At 41.7% G+C, this 25120-nt stretch overlaps 1 protein-coding gene across 1 annotated transcript in view; it reads right to left on the reverse strand.

Annotated features, from left to right (window-relative positions):
• Positions 1-546: 546 nt before the first annotated feature.
• LOC101627059 (chromosome unknown open reading frame, human C16orf72) overlaps positions 547-25120 on the reverse strand; it is a 120966-nt gene continuing 96392 nt past the window's right edge. The window contains exons 7-9 of the mRNA XM_012731659.1: positions 24845-25009; positions 15120-15395; positions 547-2913 (exon numbers count right to left, since the gene is read on the reverse strand). Coding sequence (XP_012587113.1) covers positions 2669-2913; positions 15120-15395; positions 24845-25009 — 686 coding nt within the window. The 3' untranslated portion in view covers positions 547-2668. The remainder of the gene's footprint in view (positions 2914-15119; positions 15396-24844; positions 25010-25120) is intronic.

The following is a 25120-nucleotide window of genomic DNA, read 5'->3' on the forward strand; positions in this document are numbered from 1 at the left end:
CTCCTCCGGTTGGGTCAACCACAGTGAAGAATTTGACTGCAGGTCTTTAGATTCAGCCAAATGCTTTCCATCACCTTTGCTCTATAAATACTACAACTAAGATTTTAATGCTTCAGCCATACTCAACACTGCAGTGTGAAGATGAACTCAAACACTAGTGCCAGCTCAGGGTGACAGGAACAGAACTAATGAGCAGTGAGGTCTGAAAGAATCAGAGAATCTAGATTAAGACGAAGAGAGGTTCTGTCTCCCCGAAAGTAAACGAAGTTTTCAAATTCAGCCTACGCTGTTCTCAAGAGACCAGAAAAAGTTATTTTAAAAGTGCGACACAAGTATGCAATTTTCCACGACTGGCACAAAGAAAGGCTTCAGATACACAGCAGTCAGAACTACGTGTTCCTAAGGGTCTTGACTCCTAGATCACAGGTCATTCTGTGCTCCGGTGGCAGTTGAGAGGGCAAAGGAAGAGAAGAGGGGAGAAGTTATGATTACTACGTGACAAACAGCATTTAAGATTAAATGCAATGGAAAAAAAGTAACAAATGCTAAAGTTTTTAAAAAGTTTAATGGAGCCAATAAGGCATATAAATTGTGTTCTGGCAGACATTAAGACCTGCTTTCTCTTACCAAAGAAAATGGCACATGTTTTATCAAAATTTGACAATCAAGAGTAAAGGGTACTGAGATTAAGCTTCAGAGCACCAACTAAAACAAAAACAACCCAAAAATTGTTATTCAACCTGGAAAGAGGAACTAGAACCAAGGCATAAAGGGGAGAGTAAATATGTGTTCCTCAATCTCAAAACCCTTTAGGGAAGCGTTCTGGCCACTCGTGAGCAAGGCATCACCCGCCAGATCCCAACTCCAGAATCTAAATTTACAACAATAGAAAAACAAAGCTAATTCCAAATGCAGTTCTGGTATATTCCAAAAAGGAAGCTTGAAAGTTTTCATAATACATAGGCTTGTCCGTTTCAGGTAAAATTGACAGGTTGCTATAATTTTCCTGCTATTATATTTCAAACAAAAAATGTTCCACTTTTGCAAAAATTTAGAACTACCTCACTTTCATTCCTAGTTTTAGTATGGTATTGACTTCTTAAATAAGAGCTATATCTATAATGAATACAGAACTTCAGTTCACACCACAGTTTCTAACATTCTGTTCACATCCACCCAGTTGATGAATATATGGTTAACTTAGCAAGTTTTAACAAAGTGCTGTAATTACTGGAAAAACCCTTACACTGATTTGCAATGGTCTTTTAAGGATAAAAACAGGAAGTAACTGATACTGGACTACAAGTTTGCAAGGAAACATTTTTCACTGTCCTACTTGATCTATATGATATGATAGAATAAATTACAGTACCTGGGGCAGGCTGACATCAGTTCATCTAAGAAGACTATCATCCAGTTCAAGATACTAAAAATGAAGATGAAACATGCTCTAAAACACTGTAGCTACAAGAGGCCTCAGACCTCACTCAACAGAGGACTCTATTGAGGACTTTTATTTAGGTCTACCTAACATCTAGAGAACCTCCATGCGATTCCATCTTTTCCAGAATGAGATTCCAAATGCACTTTTAGAAGAGGGACTGGAGAGTTGGGATTTGCTATCTAAATTATGATCACACCATTAGCAAATAAAAGACTTTTTAATCTCCCACGCATCCCAATGGGAACTGCATCAAGTAGAGCTTTCATGAATAGTGTAAACCAGTAAGAAAGACTAGAATCCCAGCCCCTCCCGCCAGGCTCTTCCCTCCCTCCCTCTCACTAACACTGAACCAAAAAGGAAGCCCATCCTCAGCGCTGGGATCTCTCCAGGGAGGCAGCTCGCAGTCTACATGTTTACATTTACCACAAGGACAGCGTCCTGCATGGGAAGTAGCACTTGCCTTGAAACTGAGTATTTGGAGCCTACAGGGTTCATCTGGGGGCAATTTAATAATATTGCTACTTTTAGAGCACTAACACACACAAAGTGAATCCGATAAAGTTCTGTGTATTGATTCAGTATTAAGTATTAATTGCATGACCATCATAGCACCTCTTGACATTACACAATCACCAGAATTAGAAACTGCTTTGAAAACTAAACACCGGGCAGTCCAATAGTCAGAAGCTGCACGCTGCGACCGCAGTCAGGTGCACGGTACAGTGCGCTGGAAGATGGGAGCCTGCAGACTGGATGAGGAAGCCAAATGGTGTGTTTTAGACAACTTTAGGAACCTGGCAATACTGCTGAAGCAATACTCAACACAGCAGGAAATGGACCCCAGAAATAAAAATAAAAATAAAAGGCCGGGGGAGGGGGCATTCTATAACCAAATAAACATCTGATATTTCCTTTCCCTTTGAGAATAAATACAGTTAAGGTCACTTTTAGCCTTGGAACGGATATGTTTGCCTATGATGATCCTGCCAACGCCTACACGGTTTTTGATGTCCTCTGCTAGGGTTATAGTTTCAAGAAAGCCATAGTTACAAGAGGCATCTACTGTAAATACCTAGAACTTCCTTTTATGGCAACCGCTATAGAATTCACTTGTCTTAAACAGTGAACAAGGGAAGATGGCCTCATGTTTCCTTTGCAGTAATAGTATATGTTGAGGATCAAGTGGCTTTCAAGCAGCATGGTGGGTGTGAAAATGTTTGCGCTTTAGATCATTCTGTTGCGTTTATGGGTTGGTGAGTCTGTAATGACATCGCCACACTGGGCTGAGGTACGCTTTCTAGTTCCACCATTGTCCAAGTGGAGTGCCATTTCTTCTGATATGAAAGTGTTCAAATCGACATCATGGAGTCCATTTCTCCTTCGACTAGCATTCGGTCCACTGCTTACATGAGTAGGAGAGCCTGGGGCGCTCGAGCGCACGCTTATACTAGCCATTGCACCACTAAGACCTAGGAAGAAGAAAAGAGGTTTTAGAGTTGCTCCATTATTTAGCCCTCTTGAAAGCAACCCACTTCACTTTCAATGTTGTCATAGTGTCCAAGGATGTCTGCCTGTTTTGTCAGGGGTCACCAGGGAGAAGTTTTATTTGGGGAAACCAATCATCTGCTTTGATACAAAATGTGATTTGGCCATTTACCAGTTACTGGAAACTTACCATGTGGCACACACTGGCTAGCGAGGGCACAAATCCCTCATGAGATCCTCCCCGCCGTTCTATTAGGTAGGTACTGGGCACTACTTACAGCCATGTAGGAGGCGCTTGCTCTACATAGAACACTTTGGTTATCCAAAAATCACCATTCCAAAAGCTCCCTCTGGTGTGGATGTGGATGCATGCAGGAGAGCAAGCAATCGCTTCCAGGCCTATGGGCTTGTTCCACTGTGGAGACTTTCAAAACTACCCTCAAAACCAGCACAGTGTATTTAACACTGCTGGGGCAATCCATGAAGTCAGTCTGCCCTGGACAAATCAGGCTCCACTATCACTGAGGTCTGACCTCTACTTGATGGACACCCCCCAGGAGAACCATCTGTCGCCCTGTGGAGGAGGCGAGGGAGCAAGGGTGGGGCAAGTCTGCTACTTTGCTTCCCAAGTCATCAAATCCAGACTACCTTTAACACCCACAGTGGGGACACTGCTTGAACAGCTAGGGGCCGGCAAACACGCCCAAGCCTATGTGTTTGTGCAGGAAGAGCCTGTGGAAGGCATGAGTGGGGCCAGAACACAAACCACAGTTTAACTGAAGAAACTAACACCAATGACTACTGCTTTTCTAAGAACCTTCCCTCACACAGGCAGTGAGTTATCACTAGACCAAGTTTACGTAACATGATCTCATGCAATCAAAGTCTCCAAAGAACAGGACTTAGATTTTAAAATAAGCTTAGAGGTTGGTTTGGTAGAAGTCCCTTCTAATTTCATACTCTGTAAATGAGATTTAAATTTGAACATTCAGTTGAAAAGGAGTCTGCTTCCTACCACATCAAATCTACTAAGTCCCTCTGACATTGTTCTCCACACACACTCTGAACATGATTAAACCCAAGGCCTCCACCACCTCCCATCTGTGATCATGGCTTGCAACCCACACTTCCCTTCCAAGCCACTCTAGACGTCATCAGCCCCCCTAGCTGCTCTCCCTGGAGATGTACGTCCCTCCTCCGAAGGTGGCCAGAGGAAATCTGATCAAGTCTCCCGGCCCCCTTTGGCTCTAAGCCTTTCCAAAGCTAGTGTTCATAAAAAAATAAAATCCTAATACTGGTTGCAACACTCCAGTCCTTCTGTTCTCCAGCTGCCAGCTCCTTCCTCTGGCACCTTTGGGGTTTCTCTTCTGCCTGATGTCACCAATAGCCTTGCCCCTTTAGCTTACACGTTGGCATCAGTTTCCTAACCAGTGCCACTGAAGCGTTTCTCCTGAGCTCAAGGATCAAGCCACCTTTCTTACTGCTTGTGGGCATCCCAAAGTTACTGCTATGACAAGGAGTTTCCCTGCTTCTTCTTCCCCAGACCACACAGGCATATTAAAAGTTCATGAACAAGGGCTTCCCTGTTGGCGCAAGGGGTAGGGGTTAGTTAGGTCTCGGCACTATGAGGCTGTCCACAGCCACTGCAGCATGAGTTCGATCCCCAGCCAGGGAGAGACCCACACGGTGCAGCTGACCTCTCCTGTCTCCCCGCCGCTCCTCTCAGCAGTGTATTTCAGTGATCGCCTGTTCTGTTCCCTACTCTGTCTCTGGTGAATCCCCTTTACTCAATCCCCTCCCCACACCTCTGGCCTATACCCAGGTTCTTGTATGCATAAATAAACCTTAACCAAAAAAATAAAGAGTACATGAACAAAAGGCAAAGGAACTTATTAGGCTAATTCTATATTGCATAGAAACCCTTCTCTATATCTAACGAACATGACACAATACCTGGTGTATCTGTAACACCCACTTAATTCTTAAAAACAAAACAATGGCCCTCCCTGGTGGCGCAGCAGGTTAAAGCACAGCACTGAGAACCTGAAGCCACTTCAACATGAGTTCAATCCCTGCCCCGGAGCTGACCCCCATGGTGCAGCAGACCTCTCCTGACTGGCCTGCTGCTCCCCTCAGCAGTGCACTTCGTCAATCTGTCTATCCTGCTCCCCACTCTGTGTCTGGTGAATCCTCTCACCGTCCCTGCATCTCTGGCCTGTACCCCAGTTCTGTATGCACAAATATTTATTAAAAAACAAAACAACACTTCAAAGACCTATCCCTCATTTTGAAGCCCAATGAAATTCAGAGCTGTTGCTATTTATCCATCCCTCTAACCAGGGGCTGGATACATATTTCCACCAAGAAACAGACCTTAGTAGTTCTCTCACCTTCTCTGCCAACAAGTTTGTCAGTTGTCCCAAACTGTTACTAGCATTTTCCCCCAAGTTCTCCATCAAGACTGTAAATCTTTTAAGGGAAAACTATGCTTTTCTTCTCCCTCGGAGCAGCCCCCATTGTACTCTTAGTGCCGCAACAAGTTAGAGCGCAGCACGATAAAGCTATCCCAGCCGCTGCAACACGAGTTCCATCCCCGCCAGGGAGTGTCCACATGGCTGGCAGACCTCTCCTGACCCGCCTACTGCCCCCCTCAGCAGTGTGCTTCAGTAGATCTGCCTGTTCCGCTCCCTACTCTGTCTCAGGTAAATCCTTTCAAACCCCCTCCCCACACACACACCTCTGAGCTGTACCCCAGTTCTGTATGCGTAAACAAATCTTTTTTTAAAAATGTACTATTAATGCACATTAAACTGTGCATAAAGTGTCATTACGCAATGACCCTTTCATGCCAAAATTTGGATCTTCAGCAATAAACCAGGCAACTTAAACTCTAAAAACCAACCCCCTCCACAAGGTAGGCATCAGATACGCAACACTTAAGGACAAATATCAGAGGCTCATGGAAGTTCTCTGTCACAGGTGAAGGACATTTCAAGCAAATGTTTCTCTCCATCAAAGAAGAGTAAAATTATCAATTTGGTCGATCTGATAATTCCCCCAGGAGCTTACAGGAAATCAAGATATTTGGGTGTAGCTTGGAGATAAGTTTGACACAGCTAGGTAAAAGTCACATGTGCAACATTACTTACTATCTTCTCAGGCAATGAAAATGCTTTCAAGTTTAATCTAATCATTCCCCAAAAAGATTTCATAGGTGTCAAAAAAATTAGGATTAACAACCAAAAAATGTATGTATTTTAAACAGCCCAACTTTTATTGTATAAACCAATGACAGCTACTGGAAGATGCTTTAGGAAATCTTAGCTAAGCCACATAACAATCAGGCCTATACAAGTTAGAATCTACACGCTTCAGAACTGAAAAAACAAAGTTGTATGGCCCATGGGCATACAACTTAGTTTCTACCAAAAGCACATTTTTTTCCCAAAGGGGCGATGGAAATAGCAGTTAACAAGATCTGGGTAAGACTCATGGTTAGACAGGAAAGTCTCAGTTGCTTGATACAAGATAAACTCATCAGTGTTATAGTTTCTGAATCCATTTTAAATGATTAGTACACAAGTGGGGGCCGGGAGGATTAGGATGATTTAATTATACCTTCAAAAGAAAGCTCCCACTGGAGACAAAACGAGGTCACAGTCCAGGTTATAAGAATCTAGGTTACATGGCAAGTTGTTAAAGGTGGTACATGACTATTTTCATACTAAGTTCATGCTTCAGGTAAGAAATCCTATTTTCAGAATTACAGGCAATTCCAGTTTACCAGCACAAAGTCAGGTCACAGAGAGACACAGAAAGAGCGTGCAGAACCCAGTTCATCTCCCTTTCAGGGCCAGCTGTCTGGGGCTGGAGGTGGCATCTAACTCCCTACCTGCTCCCCTCAAAACCAAGACCTGTGAGAGCAGAGGGCTAGCACAGAAGTGAGGAGGCAGACTGTCACTACAGGGGACCCACTCAGCATGGTGCCAATCTGCTCAGTGTTCTCATCTCCAGGAGAAAAGAGGAGACTTGAAATCCCACAACTGAACAAAGTGATTAACAGCCTGACTGGGAAACCTAAGAAATTGGCATTCTTATATCTGAAATGAATTGCTCTAGTTGGAAGGAAGGCACTTCCTTTGCAAAGTGGTGTCCTAAAGTTTCAAGCCAAGCAAGCTCGTGTGTACAATGTTGTGTTTTAAATGTACCAGAAAAGGAACTAAACCATTGAAAAAGGAAATCTACCAGGAAGATTTTGGCAATTTGAAGTAGATACCACTCCCCACCCCAATCTGTAAATTGTAATACTGAATTTTTATTGAAGTAAAGCACACTAAATCAAATCAAACCAATTACAAAGATACATGAGTCACACCAAGGAAACATTTTCAAGTTATGCTGACAACCCGAAATGCTTTCAAATTTTCAGACAGTTTTAATGCCATGGGAAAAATGCTCACGACGTTAAAATGAAAAAAGCAAGATACAGTCCATATATGCAGTATGATCTCAACTAGGAAATAATTTTAATATTACACATTGAAAGAGACTGGAAGAAAATGCACCAAACATTTTACTGCAGTTATCTCTGTAGGGTGGGATAACAAGATGTTCAATGTCTTTCTTTGAAGAATTTTTCAGATTTTCCAAGAAATTAGTATATAAACCAGAAAGGTAGTGAAAAAAAAAATTAAAAGTCAAATGTTAAACTGCTTCTTGACTACCAACAGATTATTAGGTAAATAAAATGGCTGTGAGGCCTGGACACATAGCCTCCTCTTACACCTCAGTGGAAAAAGGTCCAACAATTTTATTGCAAATTCAAGAGACAATTTTGTATCTTGAGTTCAGTCCTAACCCCAGAAGCTAAAGTCTAGTCTTAAAAATATACAGAAAATGCCAACTTTTCATCAAAAAATTTAATGCTATCTTAATTGCCTTAATTGTTCTTGTTCTCAAAGGCTGGTTTGACAATGGGCATTAATTAAAATTCCAGCCAGTCAGAGGAATTTTAAGTAAAAAAGATTCTTTGAAACAGTGAATTTTTTAAGCAATTAAGAGAGATTGCTTTGGTGCATTAATCTCTTACATCTCAATATCCAAGTCAATTTTTCAAACATTGCTGTCAACAGTTCTGGTGGTTTTTCAGAAAGATGCAGACTGCAACACTCAACAAGCAGGGTAGATCCAACTGTGCTAAGACTGTGGGCAGGAGGAGAAAATGGATCTTGAAAGTGGATAGATCTGAATCCCCCACAGGTCAATTCCAATGATTCTTCTGCAACAGAAAATCTTTAGGAGTGGCTTTTATATTACACCGTCAACTTAAAAATTCACAACCTAAATATATGTTAGCTGTCAAAAACCCCTTTCTAAATACTGAGCTTATCAAGCAAGGAGAAAAAGAGTGATAGGAAAGGGGGCGAGAAAGAGACCCAAACACAAATATTCAAATTTCTTTGTAAACATACTGTTTCTCAGTTATCTAGGAAATTTTACCAGGAAGATTAGTTCTCACCAAAATTTTTCTATGACTCTATCTCAAAGAATGTTTTTTAAAAAGACACAAAACTGCTGATTTTGTTGGTTCAGACTGCCTAGACTGAGTTTCCCATAAAATCTAGAAGGTATCTGTTTTTATGCCATTGAGTATAACAAACTAAGACGGCCTTAATTTTTTTCTATGTATTTCTGGATAGAATTTCAAACAATCGTGTTATTCTTGTAAGGAATTATTACACCCAGTTTCTACAGATCCAAGGAATAATTCAAGAGAAAAACTCCACATTGACCAGAGACTGTTAATAAAAATAAACCCACAGTGAAATCTATTCACTCCCAAGGCAAAAGAAAACTACCTCAATCTGACTGCTTGCGTTACAGATTCAAACTGCTGGAAGCATTTACAGTAGGTTAGAAACTCCTGGGATTAGTTTATTCATTTTTTTAATCACCTGTCCTTAGAACTACCCTCTCATGAATGGTGTGCCTCGTATTTACTATGTGCAATATATGTGGGCAATAGGAAAGGCTACAGAATAACCACTTACACTTTGGTTTTAGCAAAGACTTTCAGCAAAAGACTTTAACTGCACTAATCAGAATTTACCATAGCACATTCACAAAAACAGAATTGTTTCAAACCAAAAAAGATTCCGTTTTAATTAAACACACTAAGCTCCTTTTCTTAAACTCACAAGCAGTTTTTTGTTAAATAAAAAACTTGTTTCTCCCAGGCCTCCCTGGTGGCACAGGGTTCAAAATCTTAAGTGCTATAAAGCTATCACCAACCACTGTGACTTGAGTTCCATCTCCAGCCAGGGAGCTGACCCACAGGGCACAACAGACCTTTGTGTCTGTCTTGTCTGCTGCTCCCCTCAGCTGTGTATTTCAGTCAATCTGTTCCCCACTCTGTCTCTGGTGAAAACTCTCGCCCCCTGCACCTTTTAATAAATTTAAAAAGCAAAAATAAAAATCTGTAGGCCTCCCTAGTGGTGCAGTTAAAGCAAAACAATAAGCTCTACCTCAGCCACTGCAACACAAGTTCAATACCCTGCCATGGAGGAGCTGACCCACATGGCATAGCTGACTTCTCCTGTCTCACCCGCTGCTTCCCTCAGCAGTGATTTTCAGTCAATCCACCTATTCTACTCCCCACTCTTTCTCTAGTGAATATTCTCCCCCTCCCCCTGCACCTCTGGCCTACACCCCAGTTCTTGTATGCATTTACTAAGTCTTTAAAAAGAATTGTTCTTCTCTTTGTCTTTTTGAAATTCTCCAGTGATAGTAGGGTCTAGACTGCCTGAGTCTGCCTTATATCCCATTTAGTGCTCAAAAAGGAAAAAAAAAAAGCTGAAACACAATTTCAAATGTCTTAAAAAAATTTAAATGTCAGTAGTGACTCCCACAGAGCCTAGTAATAGCAGGCTGAAACGATTGCCAATATCACTTTTCTTTTCTTTTAAGAGATTTTATTCATTTATTTATGTGTGCACAAAGAACTGGGGCACAGACAAGAGGTGCAAGGACAGTGAAAGGACTCACCAGGGACTGAAAAGGGAGCAGAAAGGCAGATCGACTGAAACACACTGCTGAAGGGAGCAGCTGGTTAGACAGGAGAGGTCCGCTGTGCCAGGTGGCCACTTCCTGGAGACTGAACTCATGTGGAAGCAGCCGTGGCCGGCTTCACAGTGATGCGTTTTAACCCACTGCACTACCTCGGAGGGTCCCAATATTACTTTTCAACTAATGACAAAAGTGTCTCTGGCTTTTTATGCAACAGTCGGAACCAAAGCCAGACATCTACAAAGACCATGCATGAAATAACCTGAGTGAGACTTGAAATAATTAGAAATGGGTGAAACTCACTGGTGTCCTCTAATCTGGGTTGGTTTCACTCCATTCTTACTCTGGACACTTTTGTCCCTACTCTCCATACCGACAAAGATAACTCAGTATAAAACCTGATTTCAATCTAAGTTTTCCAGACACATCATTAACTTGGGCAAGTCAATGCGGAAATCTCCATTCAGTAAAAGACTAAATTTACTAGTTTACAAATTGAAACAAGCTCAAGATTTAATAGAAGGAACAATAAATTATAAATTATCCCTCCCTGTGGAGTGACAGCTGAAGCTTCAAAGCCACTCTCAATGACAAAGGTCCACAGAGCAGCAGAGGTCCAGGCACATGGGCAGTAATGCCATCCAGAAACAAGCAGGGCGCTCACGGGACCTACACCGACCAGAAGCCGTCATCCTCAAAGCAAAAATGAATGTACAGAGTTACTGTGGTAGTGTAAGAACTTTGCTTAGCTTCTCAGTCAACGTTATCACCTTATAAACAATGTGAATCACGTCCACAAAGGTCATACACAGAGAATGCTACCTATGTGCAAAGCCTAAAAGCTCTTCCTGCTGAAAGTAAGCCAGAAATACAGCAGGTCACAATCCATTTATTTTCAGGTCTGATTACCCAAATCCATAGTGGGAGGGGAGAGACTGAGCCCCAGAAAGACACACAGCTTCTACTTTCTAATGTCTTTAGGTAAGAAAAACAAACCTAAAGCTCTTTCCCATCTCACCCTCAACAGGGGGAGGCCTAGATACGGCTAAATATACAAATACAGAGACACAGTGGTTAAGATAAATTCTGAAGCCTGATAGATCTAGAATATCTATTCTACCTCTTACTAGCCTGTTTCTGCTCAGCCAAGTAAGCCTGTCTTCGTCAATGAAAAGACAATCACCAAGGATAGCTTACGATTAAATGGTAAGTCCTTGGGCAGAGTGCTGCCCGGTGAACACCTAAAGGGCCGCTGCGATGGCAGCTGGTCTGATGGTGGACAGCTCTGACACACACCCACATGCCACGCCCTCATTACAGTCATGGGGAGCTGCAGCCCTTAGCTCCTCCTCAAGGCTCACTGCGCGGTCTCCATCCACCTCTCAGACCTCACACCAACTGTTAAGGCCAGAGCACATCTTCACCAGACTTTGTTAAAGAAAGAGGCTGGTGAGGCAAGGCTCCTGCTGTAACGTGGTCTACTGCAAGGAAAAGCCCTGAAATCAAATGGAAGTGGGAGAACAGATGTTCTCTTCAGAGAAAGCTCTTGAGAACTGCAGCAGTTACCACAAAACAAAACAGAAGTTTGATTCATCTTAAAGGATGAACAGGCAGCGGGAAAGGCTTGTGTGAGGGCACAGATGTATTCAGGTTAAAGATAAGGTTTAGTTACACCACCCAAGGTGGGGACCCAATCCTAAGAATGCATGGCCATGCTGAGTCCTTCCCCTTTAGAGGCTATAGTGTTTTGTTAGTGAAGTGACAAGATCAAAAAGATCTTCAGTGGTTCAGGGAAAGACAGTTCATGGGTCAATCAGGACTGGGAGGCAACAGCAGAAGACTGTTGTCTCCTCCTCCAGAACCTTCTAAGCCCCTACCAGGATGCACTGCAAAATGTTCCTTTCTACCCCCAGAATGTTACACATACCACATTCATGACATTAAAACAAACTATCCAGTAAGTACATGCTGGCTCAACACAAAAGGGAGGGAACACCATTTATGCTTTCTCAGAGATTATCCAGAATCTGTGGTATCTATGTCTGCTAAATGGCTATGAGGAAAAAACATGCTGACAGGACCGGAAGATGAGTCCACCTTGAAACTTTGTATGAGACAAATGCCAATGGGACACCTGGTGACCATATACTCCCTCTGGAGAACAGGGGATAAAATGTTTGACAGTCAGGAGAGAGGTTCTAAACCAGAAGCACAGATTTTGGAAGGAGGTGGTAGCTAGAACTAGAATCCTGGCTAAGTCAGTGAAAGAACCTGAAGAAAAAAAATCAGAGATGCCCATGAAGCACAGGGGACAAAAAAACAAGATAAGGAAAAGGTATAGGAGAGAAAGGATGCCTAACGCAAGGATAATCGAAACACAGAATGCTCCAGACCACCTGAATAGTCTGTTTATAAAATCAAGGTGAATCGTGATTAACTTGACTAATAAGAAAATTTTCAAGAATGTTCTCATTTTAAAATAAGAACATATACCAACTCCGCACACATGTATTTAATCCTGAGACTAAACTCCAGATGACTAGATGCAATGACACACAAAAAAATGAGCAATATTGTATTGCAAATAACAGGACTGACCCATCTTCTTTAAACTTCCGTAACCATGAGGTGACAGCATTGAGTAAACTGGGTACTTAACCCAAGGCTGAAGGACACACTGAAAAGGGGCCGTACTCACGGTCACAGCTTCACTATAAGAATACTCTACCAGTTTCTGCCACTTTTCTTCAAATAAAGAGCACAGATGGGAGCATCTGGTACAAGTGAGTATGGAGCAAATAAAGAAGAAATTAAATCCTTATAAAGGATAAAACATGGGAGGTTATGGGAAATAGTATGACCTCATACACATTTTTTGCTTAAGAAAATTATATACCAATTATTTTCTATGTCTGCACCCCCACCTCTGTTATAAATTTAGACTTTCCATGTAGAATAATTCGACCTCACTTTTTTCCTCGTAGATTGTATATCTGGCTAAACAAATTATATGTAAAGTTCAATGCTGACAATTATCTACTGTAACTAAGATGTTTCCAAATATATTTCAGATCATCTAAATAATATTCACTTCAATTGCAAACGATTCAATAGGGCAGATAATAAGGACACCTGTTAGAAAGTTAGCCACTGAACTGCATTACAACTTAGCTAACAATGAGCTTTTTAGTAGAAATCATTCCAAATTACTTTAAACGTGCAAATGAGACTAGCCTCTCCTTAAAACACTGATATTCTCTAACTCTAGTGGAATACAAAAGTCAGCATAATTTATGTATATCCTTTCAAGAGCATTAGTATTTCACTATAGCACTTTAAACTACACACATCTAGTGTGAGAACCCTAGAATAAAAGTACATCAAGTCTCCAATATATATTCTGGATCAGCACTATTTTAAGTTTATTGAAGGGAAAGGTGACTTCTCCAAAATCATTTTACAAGTTTTTTGAATGTTAAGTCAAACTTATAAATAGCCCCTTCCTAAAACTACCAAAATTTAAGTTACAGGCAAAACAAATTTTTTAGGAAAATTGGAATTGGAAACTATATATAGTATGGGGGGTTCAGGGGGAGGACCAGTGGGCAGGCCTCACTGCCCGTTGTGTATTAAATAAAGTGCATTAAGATTTTGGAAGGGGTGGCTTTTATGTTTCTTAAAACTATCTTCTGAAGTATTTTAAGTGTAATATATAGAAAGACGACACTAACAAGTATGGAGTAACTCATAAATCCACTGATTAAGAAAATCATAATGCCAAAGGAGACAACTACAGTAGACACTACCATGCACAAAAATTAACCTGACAAACTGTACATTTTTAGCAATTGCTTTCCCCAGACTTAATGGTAAAAGATGTGAAACTTTGTAATTCAATAGCAACTGTTCGACCTCTTCCTTTGCCTGAGTTTCAAGGTTTTGATGGAAAGACTACTCCACTGTAGTGACAGCAGCAGTCTTCAGAGCTGCGTCCATACCATCATGGGCTTCGCTGTCAGTGTGTTTTTAATTTGTCATAAACTCACAATCAGGAGGGAGGACAATGCTTTTCCCCACCTCATGCTCTGATCAGCTTTTTTAGAAAAAATAACAGGCTTTGCCAAAAAGATCAAGAATCTCCGTTAAGTACTAACACTTCAATGACATATGTCATTTAACACAGACCATTACTATTTTTAGAGGACCAGGTAACTGTTTGAGATGGCCTATACTATGGCCCTGAAATGTTAACTGTTAACAGGACCCATGACCTAACTTCACTAATTACTTCTGTCAGCTCAGTCACTTGTATAACCCATGTTTTGTTCTCTTGGTTTCGGCTAAGTCTTATCATTCCATCACTTAAGTTACGGTATTATTTTTTTAAGTTAGAATAATCTCACCCAGGAATACTTAGAAGTCTGTATTAAGAGTAACAGCAGGCTTATTGACTCTATACCCCAAGCTTTCCCAGTAACAGCCCCCCCAGCCAAGAATGTGTTTTTATAGCAGGTTTGGCCAGAGGGAATGGTATGGACCTGCCCTCTCTGACAGTCCTGACTATCCAAGTAAGGACCTATGGGACAACAGACATAAGGAAAGCCCGTTACTCTTACATCTGTCCACTCCCACTTGGGCCATCAACTCCAGCCCTCTATAGGCACACTAACGAGTGTCAAAGGGAGTTTCCATGAAAGTAGCCCAACCATCTCACTTGCCTGTCGCTGACTAGACCTTCAAGGCAAATATAAACGTAACAGAAGTCACAAGACACAATGTCCTCTTTGACTCAAAAAACATGTACAATGTAAGTTTAAACCAATTAATTCTAGTCAATGCTGCAAAAGATTGTTATTGTAGTAACACCAATGAACTCAGGCTAACTTTCTAGAAACATTTTTTTAGAATGGACTAGCTAACATTCAAAAATTACCCTAAAGTTCTAAGCTTACATTCTATTTACACATTTCTAGGAGCAAGTGGTTACTGTAATAGACAAAAACAAAACAAAACAAAACAAAACAAAATCAGACAGTATTATCTGGACCTAAACCTAAATGTGCAAATGGGTCCACAGGCACACTCTTAACCATTTTTCCAAAGAAATATGTTTAAACGGCTTTACCATGCAGAGCTATGGCTTCCCGGAAGGGTTGCAAATCAGTCTCTACAGATGAGCTAGTTTCCGTTGAAGTAGCTCGGTTAGGGGACACTACAGTCAGTCTTGGGGGAGCTCTAGAGTTTCGTGGTGGAGGAACTTTCCCACACAGGAAGCTGATCAAATCTTCTCTACGAATAGTTCTTCTGCGCTTTTTAACCCAGGCCAACACATCCTTATTGCGTCGCTGATAGCCAATCTGAATTCCAATATCAAAACTTCGTTGATGGGTATCCACGCTTTCTGTCGGGAAAAAGTAAGAAAAACATACATGATCAGCAGAGCCATGCTGCATTAACTTCTAGAAAAAGTCATTACTAGTTAGCCAAAATGAATATTGTAAAGTTCTCTACATCTTTCTACCAGCAATTTATTAAAAGGAATCGCAGTTGATTCATGATTGGAACGTTCTACATCACATTTAATGAACTCACAGTTAACACAGTCGTAGAGTTTTCGCTTTGTTCTTTAAAAAAATTAACTTATTTTGGCATAGAAGAACTGGGGCATAGCCCTGAGGCACTGGGGGGAGGGTGAGGAGGATTCACCAGAGACAGAGAGGGTAGCAGTAGCAGAACAGGTGAAAATCACTGAAATACACTGCTGAAGGGAGCAATAAGTGAGGAAGAAGAGTTCTGCTGCACTGCCTTATGTGGGTGACCTCCCGGGCCAGGGGAACTGAACTCGGGCCAAAGCAGTGCGAGCACTGAGACTATCCCCTAGGCATTAGGAGGGGCCCCTTTAAGTAATTAAATGTCTATTAATACTCACTAAGCTTCACCTGAGAAAAAGATAAAATGATTACTGTACCCTTACCACAAATTAGAAAAACAGGGAGGGCTTGCAACCTCCCTGGTGATACAAGGGGTTAAAGCATAGCACTAGAAGCTATGGCCAGCCACTGAAGCAGAGTTCAATCCTGGGCCAGGGAAGTGACCCACGTGGTGCAGCAGACCTCTCCCATCTACCCGCTGCTTCCCTCAGCAGTGTATTTCTCTCAATCTGCCTGTTCTGCTCCCCACTGTCTCTGGTGAATCCTCTTAACCACCCTCCAAAACCTTTAGCTTATATCCCAGCTCCTTTATACATTAATCTTTTTTAAGATTCATTTGTCTATGCATACAGAACTGGGGCACAGATCAGAGGTACAGGGGTGGTGAGAGAATCCACCAGAGAGAGTGGGGCGCAGAATGACAAAGTACACTGCTGAGGGGGAGCAGCAGGCAGATCAGGAGAGGTCTGCCACATGTGGATCACTTCCCAGGTGGGGATCGAACTCGCACTGAAGCAGCTGCGGCCAGCTTGCAGTGCTGCATCCTAACCCACTGCACCACCAGGGAGGGTCCAATAAATAAATCTTTTTTAAAAAACAACAGGGTCTGAGCTCTAAGTAACTCTACCACAATCACAGAATATACACAAAAGCTGGAATTTTGCTCCAGTCTCTCATTCTGAACCATTAAGCTATAGTGGTCTTTCAGAGTAAATTCCCATGAACTGCAAGTATCCAACATATGACTGAATTAGGTGTTTTAACTCAAGCCATGGTCAGCTACATTTTACCACGTCATTCTGGAGATGTATTTCTACTGACAAGTTCAGCACCAAGAATCTGGAACATACTAAAAGCAGCAGGAGACATTTTAGAAATAGGGAAAATTAATTCTGACTGGTTACTGAACAGTAAAACCAAACAGCACAGTGGAAGTCAAGAGTTTTCATTTCCCGGGATATACGTTCATTCTGCTTTCATTTCCTAATAGCTTTTCATAACCCATAACCATTTCTTAAAGACCTTGACTTAAAACCTCTCAGAAACTGCAAATACTACCCTTTGTATGTACTGAATCAGAGTTCAATAAAATGATCCCTATTCTTTCAGCTTTATCTAGTTGAAAAGAAGTATCTTGGGGTCTTAACTCACAGCAATTTATTTGTAGGTGAACTGCTGTGCTAGTGGAAAAATCACAAGTCTTTAATGACATAAAAAGATGGTTCTTTTATTACGGGACCTTTTACTAAAACACTAATTCTTATATATCACAGAGAATCACTCCTCTATTATTTTTCTTGGTCCTGATTTTAATTGTCTGCTATAGCTAAAGTACAATGTGAAATAAACAATGAAGAGCTGTGTCCTAGAAAGAAAAAGAATAAACATCAGAGAAGATCCAGCATTGAATTAATTTGCATTATTTTTTAAAAAGACAGCAGAGCAAGAGGGTAGCACAATGGAGAACTTTCTAATGGGCCCACTCCTTAGTAGATGTTCAATACTTATTGCTTAAAAAAAAAAAACCACGGATGCACCCTTAAAAATACTTCAAAATACAAAAAAAACAGGACTATTCAACATTCCTCTGAAAACCCATGATGCATCATCCCAACTTTGAGGAAACATTCTAATTTTAAAAAACAGCTCAGGAATGAATTTGTCCAGTGTCCCACTGCTAGAATGACAATGAATCAGTGTCTTCAGTTTTCTCATTTCATCATCAACAAAGCCAAGCATGAACTCTATCTTAAAGGTAAACAGCATTTTAAAAAATGCACCCCCATCTGCACCCATCTCTGAGTCTTGCAGACCACCACCTGGACAAATGGAAAAATACATTAAGATACAAAGCTTGAGACAGACACAAGGAAGGGACCACACGAGCAGTTTAACAACAACCAAAAAAACCCCAAAACCTAAGAATCCTGTGAAAAAAAGAGCTTGATAAAATTTTAGTTTTGCTGATTGAGGGCACAAAGTCCCGAAAGTCAGATCTGCAAGGGGCTAATACTGTAATGTCTCAGATTTGAAGACGATGAAAACTAATTAGTCACTGGTTTAAATGGAAGACAGTTATGTGATGAAGTGTGAATCTTTTAAAATTTATACCCACTAGGCCAATCACTACACCTCAAAATGTCTAGTTGCAACATCAGAAGCAACCTTAACTAGAAATATTTCACTAAAAATAAAGCATTGTGAAACACCAACTTTTACAGACTAGAAGGTAAGAGCAAATCAGATCCAACAATTCAGATACATGCTTCTGTTCTATCTGGGCATCATCTTGTTTCATACCATTAGTAGCATATTCTTGAAAGCCAAATCCAGGTACTTTACCATCCTCTTAACCCAACCTCAGTTATTTCCTAAACAGAAAATTTCATGTTGATGCATTTAAAATATAGTCCATATGTTTAGCACTTTAAATTGCTACCTGGTTAAAAACAAAACCCAAACGTTAACTGGAAAGTATTAGACCTGTCTACACTACATATTAATGCAACCCAAGGTTAGTTCCCAGTTATACACAAAAGGATGTTCTCTTGCAGGCTCTAAAACAGACTGCTCTCTGAACCCTCACCATGAGACACATGGAGCACAGAAACTGTGGGACCAGTCTTGTATCCAATACTATTCTATAGAAGCCAAAGGCACCATGGAAAAAGGCCCTCAGCTTGAAGGTGAAGCAAACCTCAAGGGCATCAAAAGGCCAATCTAACATCTCATCACTCATTCATTTCCTTACTCAAGAGACAAATGGATTCATACAAAGTTCATGCAAAGTCACAGCAGAAATCCTATATTTCACCTTTTTAAAAGTGCTTTCTTATATAAACAGGTGGAGTTTGAGAGGCTGAAAATGGTATTTGACATTTCAGATGCCTGATCCACCCACCACTGGCAGGAGCAGTTGGCACAGGAACTACACTGATTCATGAAATGAAAATCAAACACAGGACCTTCATATCTAAGACATAAAATTAATCATACTTTGCTCTTTATTCTTTTTTAATGCTCAAGAACCTTACATACCTTAGCTAGAACAGAGACACAAATTGGAACTCAGGTTCAAAGGGCCTTGCCCAAAGTTGGCTAAGTGGCAGAGTTTCTTCCACAGCACAATTATTCCTCAACAAAGAGACACCAACTCTCACTCTTCTTAGAAAGCTACAAACCTTAAGAGGGCACTGCAAGATTAAACCAGTAATACTTCCAAGGAAAACCAGTGACTAAAACATTTGAACTTCAGGATTAAATCTGCACTACTTAATCAGTCAGGGGAGGGGGGCTTGGTCTATTTTTAAAATTCTTCATTAGAAACAGACCTGAGTCACAGCCCAAATAAATCTACTTTCCAATTGTTCTGAGGAAATAACTCCCATGTATTCACTAATGAAGCAGTATCCATATCAGCATTAATTCCCAGCTATTTATTATTTACCCAAACTTCATCTAACACAAAAGACAGGAACCAGTGAAGAATCAAAGACCACAATTGCCAACCCTTATCCTCCTCCCTGTCCTAAAGAACGTAGTTTTTGTTTGAATAGCTCTGGGGGAAACTGCCACCACATTTACATCTTCCCCAGGGGAAGATCAAGTGGTTTAAGTCCAAAGTGAAACTGCATAACCTCAGCCCTTGGCTGAAGACACTGATTCTCAGTAAGCATGTGACCCAATTCTGGCCTAGATCCTGGAGAAGTCATTTACTGGTAGCTCCTAGGAAAGAAGCTTCTGGGTTCTTAAGAGGCTTCAGTGAGTGACCCTAAAATACAAGCTGCCAACAAGATGAAACCAGCCTGGAAACAAATCATATACGTGTATGAGTACAGAGTGCAGAGTGCCAGATGCCACTGTTAAGACGACACTACCCCCCTGTCTTGATTATCGGAGTCAATCCACGTCCTCATCACTGAAGCCAGACTTGTACCTTAAGATATGTACAGTATCCTTTTACAGAACGTATCCTTTTACAGAAACGTGATTGCTAAGAATTGTCTTCTTTGAAAACTGAAATATAATCTACAAGTGATACTGGAGATATATAGAGGACATATATAATTTATAGTATACTTTACCTTATGTTCTCTTATATATCTAAATATATCCTATTTATATACTCTATAATATATACATTATCCCATTGACATATATCCTATATATAACCTTTTATTCTTAAACTTGCTATATATTTATATCCTATTTATACAGCAGGTTTAGTAATAAAAGTTTAAGGCGTAAGGTTTCTAACTGTAATCGATTTATTTTAAACAAAATCTCAAAGCTCAGTAATTGTGTTCAGCAGCAAGTCACAAACCAAGTGCAGAAATGTAAATTTTTTTAAAAGATTTATTCATTTATGCATATAGAACTGGGGTATAGGTCACAGGTGCAGGGGCGGTGAGAGAATTCACCAGAGGCCGAGTGGGAAGCAGAAGAGGAAGAGCAATGAAGTCCACGGCTAAGGGGTGCAGTGGGTGAGACAGGAGAGGTCTGCCGCCATGTGGTTAAGCTCCAGGGCTAGGGATCGAACTCACACTGATGTGGCTGCAGCTAGCTCTGCAGTGCTGTGTCTTAACCTATTGTGCCACCAGGGAGGACTAAAAATTCAAATTCTAAGGAACTGAAATTCCAGTTGTCTCTGCACTATGCTTTCTCTAATCGTGTTTCTCATCAACCTCTTTTCAGTTGACCCATAAATTTTTAGTATATTCAGTTCACTTTCAGTTCAGAGGTTCAAAATGATCACAACATATTATAAGAGGTATCAAACTGTCTCAGAGACTTAAAAATACCAGTATTTTCTTACAGGCAATTCTATTTATAATTATCTGTTGAAGAAGTTGAGGGGAAAAAAAAACACAAAGCTTACTCAAAAAGACAAAAAATACTCTAGAATTCCTTCATCATAAACACTGCTCATAAAAACAGAGAAAGGAAGCTGACCACCAGTGAGGTCACTACCAGTCCAGCTAGACCAAGATCCTGCACCCTTCGCAGTGGGCACCAAGTCCCCCCCCCTTTTTTTTTTAAGGTTTATTTATGCACACAGAACTGGGGTACAGGGCAGAGGTGCAGGGGGGGTGAAAGGATTCCCCAGAGACAGTGTGGGGAGCAGAACAGGCAGACTGACGAAGCACACTGCTGAGGGGATCAGCAGGCTGGTCAGGAGAGGTCTGCTGCACCACGTGGGTCCGCTCCAGGGCTAGGGATCGAACTCACACTGAAGCAGCTGCTGGTAGCCTGCAGTGCTGTGTTTTAACCGGCTGTGCCACCAGGGAGGGCCAAATAACCTTCTTTATTGAGAAAACAAAGCACAGTGGAGTATTGTGCTACGACACCTGTCTCAGAAGCAAACAAGTAAAAAGGAGTCTAAAATGTGAACTAAATCCAGCAGTAAACTCAGCCCTGACCTTCTACTAGTACAACTCATGTACAGAATCACCTTAGAGCCAATGCTGTTCATGCAGAGAACCAGAAACATCTTTATAGTAATAGAAAGATCAAAAAACATTCTCAACAAGTGGTAGAACTCAAGATGCACTAATGTTTCAGATGCAGTTTCAAAACGTGGGGGGCAAAGAAATGGAGCTTAGCATAAAACAAGCAGCAAAGGAGAAAAATCCTAAAAAGCAGACAAAAAATAACAAATTGAGAAGCAGCCCTACCAAATGTTACCAAGTACTGCCTCACAGGCACTGCTGGAGAGCAAGTTAAGGCCTGAGTACACAACCCCTCCCCATGCGATGGGGTCTCCAGAATAAGGTAACCACCACAGTAGCCCCAAGCAGAAGACATTTACAGTTATGTAAGAATTTTTTTTTTAATGTTTTCTGTTGAGAAGCCAAGAGTCAGATTAAAACAAGTCACCCAGTGGCTCCCCAGGTGGTGCAAGCAGCGAGCTGGATCCCCGGCCAGGGAGTGACCCACTAGGCTGAGCAGGCCTCTCCTGTCTCGGCAGTGTACAGCATCAGTCCCACTTGTTCTACTCCCCACTCTGCCTCTGATGAATCCTCTCACCCTCCCAGTACCTCTGGCCTGTACCCCACCTCTTATATGCATAAATAATAATTCTTAAAATAAGAAAAAAAGGTCACCAAGGGAGACATAGGGGACGCTTTAAGCCACAAACACATGCAGGGTTGGCTAAGTATTCCCCAGGTAAACATCAACAATACAGCCTAAATTAACTTGTCACTCCCTTCTGTAGCTTGCAAGTATCTACAAAATATACCAAGTCAAAAGGTACTAAAAGTCAAGAAAAAAATGACCACCACCCTCTTTGGGTTTATCAAATTAAGGTAAAAACAATCCACAAGCAAGGTTTTTCTTTCCAGTCTGGTCCTCTCACATGGACCAAAAGGAACCCCAAATTCCATTTTGTCAGATCCTTCCCTGAGAACCATCCCAACTCTCAATACCCTTCCAGACACACTGCAACCACACCAACTGAAGTTCATGTTTTCAAACACCTACCATCCATCAGAAAGGGCCCTCTGCTAGGTTTCTGCCTCAATTTTCACTTAACCTATGTGCTCAACTTATTAGGTATGAAGCTGCTGCCACCTCTCCCCGGGCTGGAAACCAGCCACTTAAGTTTGCCAAATAAGTACTTAATCATGTGAAATGTAAGAGTACTGCCCACTTAAAAGCAGCCCTACCCAGAATTTCCCACTGTATATTGTATTTAAATATTTAATCAGTACTTTGAACACTTAATCGGATATAAATGCACCACTTCTAATGCTGCTTGCACTTGGTGACACTACCTAGCTAATTTTACTGATTCATACACGATTATTCCTCCATCTGCATTTGTGTTCTCTAATGACCAAACTCCAAAGAGGAAGAAGAAAGCAAGGCTCTGCAGAGCTTTAAAGCTGCCCTTTCCATGAATAAGGTTAAGTGTGCAAGTGTGCCTACTAAATGCCACAGCCACAATTTAGCATTCCTAACAGGAAAAAAACAGGATACAAAATAAAACAACCAGATTAACAATTCAGCATTTCCAACGCAAGAACCTCATGCTGTTCACTTAAAAAGTGAGAGTCCTTAAGTTTCTCTCATTAAGAAAACTAGTAAAAATTTAGAAGCCTTTTTAAATAATCAAGTTAGGAATTATTTCAGGATTGTTTCTGCATCTCCCTCCCGACAGTAAGTGTTAGCACTCAAGCCACCAGTTTTAGTCCTGAAAGGGTACATTTTAGGAGTACACACCAAAAATCAAAGTCAGGAGACATCAGGAGTATATGCAGCTATTAAAGCTATGCAAAAAATAACTGCAACAAGGAAACAGCTAAACTCTCAGCACAACAGAATCTATTCAGCATAAAAAGGGACACTGAACGGGTTAATACCTGCACAGTGAACTCAATGGGTCGTGATGAACTCAAGGGTATCAGAAACATTATGCTAAGTAGAAGCCAGACAGATTACCCACATAAGGTTCAGGACCTTACGGGAAGCGGAATCAGACACAAAGCTACACACTGCAAGGTTTGTTTATCACATTATCGACAGGGAAAACCACGGCTGTATACAGCCACCTAGAGCAGTGGCCAGGCGCCCAGATGGGGTTGAGGGGAGACATGCTCTGTTTGTTATTAGTACCTGGTGCTCAAACTCCACACATCTTTAAAAGGGTGATTTTACTGCTCATAGTAAACTATACTGCAAGAATGAGAACTTTTTAAAAAATGAATTTAAGAATAACTTCAAAATGCCCTTTCTAAATGAAACCAAAAACCATTCCAGAGAAAGCTCGAGACCCTCAAAAGTACTGATAGATCCTAAAATATAACAGGCAACAGACAAAACTGAAAAGAACTCAGCTACTTAAAAAAAACAAAAGTTAACCAGTGGGGCAAGTTTCCCTTTGTTCAGTAAGCCTGGACTATTAGTTCCTCATTCCCTAAAATAAATATTCTATTTACCAGTTTCGCTTTATGGCCTCAAATGACTGTCACACTGAAGGGTGTTTTCCCTCTAGAAACCTGCCATCTTCGCACATTCTTCACAAAAGCAGGCCTCAGAATCACGCCTCTCTGCAGTCTATCAACCTATTTTGGTAATTGCCAAAAGCACAAAATTCCTTTATGGTTATCATCAATGCTTGCAAGTTTGAAAGTATTTAAGGGTATTTTTAAATGATTACAAATTCAAATCCTTTTTCCATAAAAACCTCGCCAAAAATCAAACCCAACTTCCGAATCTTCCAAGTCAGTAAGATACAAAACCTACTAAACCCACTGTCACTGAGCAAGCCCAAGGGGCAATGTTTACTTACACAAACTCATGTCATCAGGAGAAAATGCACCTTCAAACACAAAGCAACTAAAGCCTCTGACAGGCAGCCTGCCACAGGATAGTTTTTGAGGAAAACAGATAACTTTTCCAGGACAGAGCAGGGTGTCAATAGGTTCAGGTAATTCCAGTCAGTTTTCAAGGCACTTAAAATGTGAAATCACCACCCTCCCAACCCTCCCCATGAGGTATTGGAGGGTCTGCCCACTCTCAGTGCCCCAAAACATCACCTCTTGTCCCCCCTGGGTCGCTCCCCAGGGAGAAGCCCTCTCACCCATCTCCAGCTCAGGGCTTCCAAACCTGGCATGGGGGGCGGGGGACAGGCTAGGGAGGAGACAGCAAGATGCCTGAGCAGCCCCCTCGCAGTGATCAACGTTCACAAACGCCCCGATGTGCCTGCCGAGGGGTGAGCGGGTCAAATGGCCCCAGCTGACTGAGTCCTGTGGCTAGAACCCTCGGAATTCTCCCGCGGCAAGGCGTTCGGGCCGGCCGGACTTCGAGGCAGCCAAGTCGGCGTCTGTCCAGGTGCGGGAGGTCGGACACTCGAAGCAGGGCTCTCCCTGCCGCAGGCGGCCCTGCCGTGGCGGCAATGCAGCAAGGTTATCTTTACCTTTGTAGAGGTTGGTGACGGCGGTGGCTGCGTTTTGGAAGGGAACCCAGAGAGAAAGTCCCGGCTGCTGACACACTCGGTCTGCACGGGGGAGGGGACGAGGAAGAAGCAAACACAAAGAGAGCCAGAGGGACAGACAGAGAGAGAAAAAGAGGGAGCAATGTTATTTGGGCGTCAATCACTCCGCAACGGCCATATTAGGTTTCGCCATTTTGTTCAAGGGTTTCGGGAGCCCACACTTCGGTGGGCGGGCTGCAGGACGGGGGTCCCGGCGGG

The sequence above is a fragment of the Condylura cristata genome, unplaced genomic scaffold (genome assembly GCF_000260355.1).
Source record: "Condylura cristata isolate star-nosed mole 26May11 unplaced genomic scaffold, ConCri1.0 scaffold00032, whole genome shotgun sequence".
Lineage (NCBI taxonomy): Eukaryota > Metazoa > Chordata > Mammalia > Eulipotyphla > Talpidae > Condylura > Condylura cristata.